General features: G+C 44.1%; 1 protein-coding gene across 1 annotated transcript; it reads left to right on the forward strand.

The window, feature by feature from the left end:
• Positions 1-3,658: 3,658 nt before the first annotated feature.
• LOC124274898 (tyrosine-protein phosphatase Lar-like) lies at positions 3,659-8,445 on the forward strand. Its single transcript, XM_046710266.1, has 3 exons — positions 3,659-3,905; positions 4,511-4,801; positions 8,210-8,445. Exons 1-3 carry the CDS (start codon positions 3,659-3,661, stop codon positions 8,398-8,400), a joined length of 729 nt encoding a protein of 242 aa, XP_046566222.1. The 3' UTR covers positions 8,401-8,445.
• Positions 8,446-9,998: the final 1,553 nt, after the last annotated feature.

A 9,998-nucleotide genomic window follows, 5' to 3' on the forward strand; every position in this document is an offset into this window, starting at 1 on the left:
ATAATTTCTGGTTGTACTCGTATAAAGAGTATACCTTAGACGTCAAAACACTGAAGGATATCCAATGGACCTGTCGCACACATTTGTTTTACAATACGAATGTATAAAGAGTATAATTTCAGACGTCAAACACTGAAGGATATCCAATGTACGTGTCACGCATTGTTTGACAATACGAATGCATAAAGAGTATACCTCAGACGTCAAACACTGAAGGATATCCAATGTACCTGTTACACGCATTGTTTGACAATACGAATGTATAAAGAGTATACCTCAACGTCAAACACTGAAGGATATCCAATGTACCTGTCACACGCATTGTTTTGACAATACGAATGCACCCATACCATGACATCATTCGTTCATCAAGTTTACCACTGAAGCTTCTGAAAATATTAGATTCAACAGTTACTGGTGTCATCAGACACGTCATAGGACAACAGATATGAGACTAAGAAGTCTGAAATGAACCGTTAATATCTAGCCAATCTATGTCCAAGTAAATTCAACAGTTTTTGGAATGTGCACACGACAAAGGGATGATCAAAATAAATTAGTACCGAGGGATGGAATTACATGACGAGAAACGAATAATATTAGAAAAATACGGTAACAGTGACATCTATGAACAGCGTTCACGTCACGCGAAAATGTGGCTTGTCACACGAGGGGTTCAGAGCCACAGTCACAGTCGAGAGAGAGTGTCATTCTTGTGTATTTGTCCGTCCATGTGTTCAGGCCTAACAATTCTGCCCAATAGAGGCCAATCGTTCCTGGAATGGTAAGATGGCGACGTTGATGCAAGGGGAGGATAACTCGGACACGTTGAGTCAATGACAAGAACATTAAGCCAGGGATGCTGCATGTTCCACGCCAGTTTAAAGGACATCAATTTGTAAGAATGATACAGAGACTTGTTAAATGCTTCTGCTGATGGCTCTCGGCATCCTTTCAGATCCCCTTTCCTGGACATACGCCCAGTGCAGCCATGCACCGGATACACTTTCTTCCTGAATCAGAATGCATCTTTGAACTGTTCCGTGACAGCAGCAAACCCGTTCCCCGTCTAACTTTACCTGGTACCATCGAGGGAAGATTGTTGGCAGAGGTCGAGATCTACACTATACCCACAGTGTACAAGTCTAGTTCCGGGCTGTACAGATGTGAAGCTGACAATGGGATATTACCACATGGAAATGTTAGTGATACAGTCGAGGTTCACGAGTGAGTACAGAATATCGTGCTGTATTCTTTGGGACTGCCTGTCTCACGAAACATCCTTTTCTATGGATATTGCAAACATTCGAGGTAAAATGTAAAAAATAACAAATACAAATAGTGTATACAGTCAAGGTATTACAATGTAAATACTAGGTAACCAATGATGTGTACCTTCAAGGTGAATTGTCGATACTAAGTATCAATGGTGTTTTACGTTCAAGGTGCAATGTTAATGGATGTGCATTGCTGATTCTAAGTACCAATGTTGTATGCAGTCCAAGTGTTGATACTGTCGTGAATGCTCAAGGCGGGTTGGTACAGTGCAGGAATACAACGGAGCATCGTTGTATACAATGTACGAGCGGTGTTACTATAACGTCATTGTTGTATTTCGTTCAAGATGCAGTGAATACTAGGCATGATTGTCTTTTCGTGAGCCAGTGAGTGAGTGAGTTGAGTTTTACTCCGCACTCAGCAATATTCCAGCTATATGGTGGCGGTTTGTAAATAATCGAGTCTGACCAGACAATCCAGTGATCAACAGCATGAGCATCGATCTGTGCAATGGGAAGCGATGGCATGTGTCAGTCCAAGCTAGTGAGCCTGACCACCCGATCCCGTTAGTCGCCTCTCAAGACAAGCATGGCTTACTGAAGGTTCATTCTAACCCGGACCTTCACGAATTGTCTTTACGTGGTATATCAGAAAGTGAAGTGGAGGTTTGGTTGTTGTTTGTACTCAGACAAAATGTATTGATCAAGGATATGTCTGACGCCTTCATCGACATGAAAGAGTAATGTGGTTCAGTGAAACTAACATCGTAGCTCCGAGTATGGTGGACGGTTCATGGACTACATTGTTTTGGGGACATCGGTAATTGCTTGTGAAGAAAGATGTATGTCGCTGTTTCAGGCGTTTTGTGTGTGGGGTAGTCTCGTTGCTAAAGCGTTCGCTCGTCACGCCGAAAAGACCCAGGTTCTATTCCCTTAAATAGGGGCAATGTGTGAGGACCATTGATAATTTCATTATGTATTATATACGATAATTATATATAGCTCACATATCCATGTATCTAGTACATACTCAAAGCACTGTTTTTCCCCTCGATCACTGGATGTCAACCTCAACAGCACATCGTATTATCAATCTCAACTCCCCGGGGATCATGCAACACTTACAGCCACTATACCCACCAACTTATTGCGGCTTTCTCATCCTTACGACATTTCCTGTGTCCACGGCTGCGGTATTGCTGGAATATTTTAAAAGCAGTGCAATGCCATACTCACTCGCTTTTGTTTCCTTCCATCAAAGAAACAATGGCAGACCCATATGTATAGGAACAGGTTGCATGTCCTCTGCACGACCCGTTTAGCGTGGATACGGCACGTCCAACCCATTACGCGATAGCAGTCTTCAGTTCTTATGTGATTTTGTTCTTAGGCCCGCCCGTAGTTCACACTGACGAGACTCAGAGCGTCGTAAATGTATCGGGAGATTTGATCATTCACTGTAAGGCAGACGCCTACCCGGAAGTGACGTCAGTTGTTTGGACAAAGAGAGGTGTAAATGCAAGGATCTCTGAAAATGGGACTCTTCATCTGAAGAACATACAGAAGGATGACGCAGGAGTATATGTCTGTACAGCAACCAACGAGGTCACATCCTGCTCGGGAGCACGACTGAGCAAAATGTCATCTACAACTTTTAACACTTGAAGTCCAGTGTAAGTAAGGATTTCAGTCTACTGATATCGACACAATGCCCACGTTAATCCTGTCTTGCGTTATTTACTCGCATAAATACGAAGGTTGACTGATGCGTTCTGAACCTCACAAGAATTATGTAACAGGATATCTTTTGTTGTGAGTATTACACACGGACTTGAACCAACTGAGAACATTGTTTACCTTCCACTAGTTGGTGAAATATGCAATGTCTTTGACCAACTCAAAACGCAGAAACTTGAAGAACGTGCCATGATTACGCTCTTGCCAGAACATACCCATGCTCGTGTGAGGGCAGGTAGGAAATGATGCATCTCCAATGTAAAGAGTTGCATGGTTGAATCATAAAGAAAGAGCGGCATTTCAAGACCGCATCATGAAAAATAATTCACAGAATCCCCATGTTGTAAAAATAATCCACAGAATCCCCATGTTGTAAAAAAATAATTCGCAGAATCCCCATGTTGTAAACATAATCCACAGAATCCCCATGTTGTAAACATAATCCACAGAATCCCCATGTTGTAAAAATAAACCGCAGAATCCCCATGTTGTAAAAACGCAATCCACAGAATCCCCAAGTTGTAAACATAATCCACAGAATCCCCATGTTGTAAAAATAATCCACAGAATTCCCATGTTGTAAACATAATCCACAGAATCCCAATGTTGTAATGTTCTAGATGCTCCAGACATCCTGTCTTTTAATGTCACGTCTGGTGGGAAGCGTGAAGGAACACGACAACGTGACACTGCAGTGTCACATCAACAGTAACCCTGCTTCAGACATAGAGATCAGGAACAGCACCTCCAGCATAGGAAGTGGGACAAGTGCCAAGATACTGAAAGCGAGCATAGACGATGTTGGATGTCTTCACACAGGACCATACACGTGCTCTGCAAGGAATAAGCTGGGACAAGCTGAGGAACAAAGCATATCATTGCAAGTGAAATGCAAGTATAAAACTGTACAGTCTGATTCCTGAATAATGTCAAGTTCCGAATCAAGTATAAGGTAATCCTAAAAACCTATAGACAAATGAAATCAACAAACAACAAACCAATGTGGTTCAATGAACAATTACATTATATAATGAATTTGGTTTAGAAGTCAAGACAAATGGCAACAAAGAAATTACATCGGTAGTACAGAATAGAGTGGTATTACGACACTCAGTGGCAGTAGAGTTCCAATGGAAATCTAGAATCAGAGGTAGTGGTAATAGCAATAACGTCAGTGATAATAAAACCTCATTGTCACACAACCGCTGGTTTGATGTAACGTGACACGACGGAAGCAAGTGCTTTCCACCTTATATATTCTGAACACCTCCCCGAATTTACTTGACTTCAAAACCATCCAAATCTGGCAACTTCCGCCCCAGAGTTCACATTTCGGACAACCAATACTAAACATCCAATGTTGTTAACATTAACTGAACCGGGGATCGAAATGAGACCAAACTTCCAGTGTTAGACTACCCCCCAGCTTCCTGTAGATAGAGAGTTATTTGACTGAAAACAAGGATGCCCCGTTATTCATTTCTGTCACAATTCAGGTGCTCCAAGATCATACGGATCCACAACGGACGGCTATGAATTCAGATCTGGCCTAAGTGGAAACGTGACACTGAACCTGACTGTCCTAGCTTTCCCTGAGCCAACCTTCACGTGGCGTAGAACCCGGAATGGAAGGCCTCTCGATAACAGTGCGGTCATCACAGATGGTGTTCGTGTGACAGGCAGTGTAACCATCTTTGATGTCAAAGATGAGGACTTTCGGAAATACACAGTGGAAGTGACAAACACGGAAGGAAACATTTCGAAGACCGTTATGCTGATTTCGGCTTGTGAGTTTGTTTTGTTAGTTTGTTTTGTACGAAATGTCATCATAACACCCTCAAGCACCTATACAAATCCCCTTACAGCTTAAACACCCTATATACATCCCCCTTCCGCTTAATCACTCTATCCACATGCCCCTTCAGCTTTAGCACCCTATCCACATCCCCCTTCAGCTTAAGCACCATATCCACATCCCCTTCAGCTTTAGCACTCTATCCACATCCCCCTTCAGCTTAAGCACCCTATAGACACACTCCGTCATCCCTAGCATCCCATCCATACAGACGCCACCTTCATCTCAGGCACCTCTTACACACCTCCTTCAGCTTTACCATCCCATACACATCCCATTCAGCTTTAGCACCCTATCCACATCCACATTCAGCATAAGCACCCTATCCACATCCCCCTTCAGCTTAAGCACCATATCCACATCCCCCTTAACCTTTAACACCCTATCCACATCCCCCTTCAGCTGAAGCACCCTATCCACACACCCCATTCAGCTTTAGCACCCTATCCACATCCCATTTCAGCTTAAGCACCCTATCCACATCCCCTTCAGCTTAAGCACGATATCTACATCCCCCTCCAGCTTAAGCACCCTATCCACATCCACCTTCAGCTTAGGCACCCTAGCCACATCCCCCTTCAACTGAAGCACCCTATCCACATACCTCTTCAGCTTAAGCACCCTATCCACATTACCCTTCAGCTTAAACACCCTATTCACATCCCCCTTCAGCTCAAGCACGATATCTACTTCCCCCTCCAGCTTAGGCACCCTATCCACATCCCCTCCTATAGCTATTAAGCATCCTATCATATGCACATATCTACCCCTTCAGCTTAAGCACCCTATCCGCATCCCTCCTTTCAGCTTAAGCACTCTATCCACACTCTCTTCGGCTCACTTATCCACATCCCCTCTCTTTTAACTCCGATATCCATCTTAGCTGAAGCACCTTATCCACACACTCCCTTCAGCTTTTAGCACCCTATCCGCATCCCCCTTCAGCTTTAAGCACTCTATCCACACACTTCCTTCGGCTTTAGCACCACCCTATCCACATCCCCCTTTAACCTTTAACTATCCCTATAACCTTTTAACATCCCCTTCAGCTGAAGCACCTTATCCACACACCCATTCAGCTTTAGCACCCTATCCACATCCCCCCTTAGGGCACCCTATCCACAACCCATTTCAGCTGAAGCACCCTATCCACATCCCCTTCAGCTTAAGCACCCTATCCACATCCTCCATAACACCCTATCCACATCCCCTTCAACTGAACGATATCTATCCACATACCCCTTCAGCTTAAGCACCCTATCCTTTAACCTTTTTAACACCCTATCTACATCCCCTTTCCTGGAAGCATCCTATCCATACACTCCCATTCAGCTCTATCCACATCCCCCTTTCAGCTTAAGCATCCAAGGCTTCAGCACGATATATCTATCCCTCCCCTTCCACATCCCCCAGCTGAAGCACCCTATCCACATCCCCTGAAGCACCCTATCCACATCCCTCTTCAGCTGAAGCACCCTTTTCCACACACCCCCTTCGGCTTTTAGCACGATATCCACATCCTCCAGCTTAAGCACCCTATCCACATCCCCTTCAGCTTAAGCACTCTATTCACTCTATCCATCCCTTTTCGGCTTTAGCACCCTATCCATCCCCCTTAACCTTTAACACCCTATCCACATCCCCCTTCAGCTGAAGCACCCTATCCACATCCCCCTTCAGCTTAAGCACCCTATCCACATCCCCCTTCAACTGAAGCATCCTATCCACATCCCTCTTCAGCTTAAGCACCCTATCCACATTCCCCTTCAGCTTAAACACCCTATCCACATCCCCCTTCAGCTCAAGCACGATATCTACTTCCCCCTCCAGCTTAAGCACCCTATCCACACACCCCTTCAGCTTTAGCACCATATCCACATCCCCCTTCAACTGAAGCACCCTATTCACATCCCTCTTCAGCTGAAGCACCCTATCCACATCCCCCTTCAGCTTAAGCACCCTATCCACACACCACTTCAGCTTTAGCACCCTATCCACATCCAACTTCAGCTTATGCACCCTATCCACATCCACCTTCAGCTTAAGCACTCTATCCACATCCCCATTCAGCTTTAGCACCACTCTATTCATCCCTCTCCAGCTTAAGCACCCTATCCACATCCATCTTTCAGCCCTAGCACCATATCCACATCCAACTTCAACCCTAGCACCCTATCCACATCCAACTTAAGCCCTAGCACCCTATCCACATCCACCTTCAGCTTTTGTCACCTATCCACATCCCCTTCAACTGAAGCACGATATCCACATCCCTCTTCAGCTTAAGCACTTCTATACACACACCCGTCAGCCCTAGCTCCCTATCCATACAGACACACTGACTTCATCTCAGGCACCTATTACACACCTCCCTCAGCTTTAGCACCCCATACACATCCCATTCAGCTTAAGCACCCTATCCACATCCCCATTGAACTTAACACCCTATCCACATCCCCCTTCAGCTTTAGCACCATATCCACATCCCCTTCAGCTGAAGCACTCACTCACTCTAGCACCCTACACAAATGCCCCATTAGCTCTAACACCCTATTCCCTTTCAGTTTTAGCACCCTATACATATCTCCTGTAAGCTTCAGCACTCTACACCAGGGTATGACACTCCTGCAAAAATTGTACCAGACATCAGTGCTGATACCCCTGAACCAGCCCCATAGTAAACTAGCACGAAACCACCGGAAACCAACCCAACCTATCAATATTGTCTGATAGTATTTTGTAATAAAACAGAACAGTAAAAAGGTTTGGTGATCTCTATTTATATGCAAGACGTCCACAAGCCCGTGACATTTTGGACCATAGACACAGGGATCATCACAAACACGCATCACAAATACACTGACCACTCTCAATGAAGGTAAAGTCTATAGATATTTTAATCATATATGAGGCTGTCCTTTGGTCAGGAAACATCTGATCTTTCCACTTCCGACTCAAAGTGTGGAGCGTTGCATCAAACACTGCCTCTACTGTCATCCCAATTTCTGGCTCGCTATACACATGCCTCTGTCGCATGAGCATACATATCATCGTGCATGATTTCACATAAAACAAAACAAAATATGACCAATACTCCAACGTCTCGTTTAGAAAAGTTTGATTGAAAAAGATTGAAAGTTCACGATGGACACCCCACATACAGACTAACATAAATATCGATTGTAGGCAGTTGTGAAATATGATGTTCTTCTACAAAGACAGGGCTGAATGTTTGTGAGGGTATTCAACAACCTACAGTTATATATGTTGTCGTGTTTAGTTGAGTCAGTAAATGTTGAGAAACTCCAGATGACGTCCCTATTTGTATCCCATGGCGTAGTTATGCCAGAAACACCGATGGATCTGCAAGCTTCATCCATCAGCGTTCGGTCATTTACCCCGACATGGGAGAAAGGTTTCAACGGTGGCGCCAAACAAAGTTTCAAACATACAATACAGACAACCTGGCGGACAGTGGACTACCCACCCAACACGGCCAACCGAAGACGACACCCTCCAGCTGGTCATTGATGGCCTTTCGAACCCGGAACAATCTACGAAATTCGGATTAATGCACAGAATAAATCATGGCGCTAGTAACTACACCAACGCCATCGTCGTGGGAGACAGAATCAGGTGAGAACATGAAAATGCAGAGTGGTATAGCCTGTCTCATAGAGACAGCTGCCGCCGGGAAGACATTTCCATGTTTACAATCTGTCTCACTTAGAGTTGTTCCGTTAATTAGTATTATCATCATTAGTAGTATTATCAGTAGGGTGGGTATTGCCAAGAATTTTCATATTGCGATATATTGCGATGCAGCAATGCATTGCGATATGTACTGGCGCACATTGCTTTGGTTGTTAATGCTTGATTTTGCCATAAAGGCATAGCCACCCAACAAAATCACTAGCGCTCCGGATTGCTGCTAATAAAGCCAATTACCGTTGCAGATTTTTTACATACCGCGTTACTCTGACCAATAGTACCATCTACCGTGAACTTTTTCAACCCCAAAATTAACGCCTTTGCACTGATGCGCTTTTGCCTAGTATTTGGCACCACAATAAATTGTTGTTCTGATTGCTCGTGGGTCACTATTTTACAACACACGCATGGCTTCCAGAGTAAAAAAAACGGAACTATCCGAAGATTTTCGAGTGTTACCAAGTTTCTCTAAATGCATCATCCGTCAAAATACCGGTTTTCGATTAACGTATCGCAATACGTAAATCGTTTTCACAAGTCTGAACTGGTATATACCGGTAAACCGGTTATATTACGCAGCCCCTAACTATCAGTCGTAGTAGTAGCAGCAGCAGCAGCAGTATTAGCAGTTCCAGGAGAAGCAGTAACAGCGGAGAAGAAGTAGCAGTTGCAGAAGCAACAGCAGCAGTAGTAATAATCGTAATATTCCTAGTAGTAGCAGCAGCAGGGCCAAGTGGTAGTAGTAGTAGTAGTAGTAGTAGTAGTAGTAGTAGTAGTAGTAGCACCTTATTAGTCCTAAGGACTCAAAAACAACCGGGTGCATGCGTTAAACATGTAATATGTAATGTAGAAATATGATAGAAACACAGGAAAATTCAATTGTCTCCTTTCATTTATTTTTCTCTCAGTTTTCATCACCACAGCTATTCAAAGCTGGTGATGAAAAACTAGAAATATCAAAGGAACACTCTGTACCTTTTCCCGTGTTCCTTTATTTGTTTCTCTACGTACATCTTTATCAGCTCATTTGGGAGCTCTTACATTGACCCCGATGTTTATGCGTGCAATTAGTCAACTACGGTCTGATAGATAGCAGCTACAGCTACTCTGGCAGTGCAACAGCCCTACCCTTGTCGGCATCACCATCACCATCATCCTGTTAAGAGGAATAGGAAGAGAGCCCTGCCAGGTAAATAGGAGCACTATACTGATACGTATACTGAGGCCGGATTCTATGCATTCTATGACATGGTTTACCTGTGTGTGTGGGGAACCTGTGATGGCGACCCGTAGTTACACCCTGGATCCTCCTCTCCCCAAAAAAAAAAAAAAGGGACGTAAAAACCATGTTTAGTTTATCTGGAACCAGAGCTCCAATGATGAGCCTCCTAGCAATACGCACCCAAACGAAGTTTGAT

Source organism: Haliotis rubra, unplaced genomic scaffold, assembly GCF_003918875.1.
Source record: "Haliotis rubra isolate DU_JTF1 unplaced genomic scaffold, ASM391887v1 Scf1953, whole genome shotgun sequence".
NCBI lineage: Eukaryota > Metazoa > Mollusca > Gastropoda > Lepetellida > Haliotidae > Haliotis > Haliotis rubra.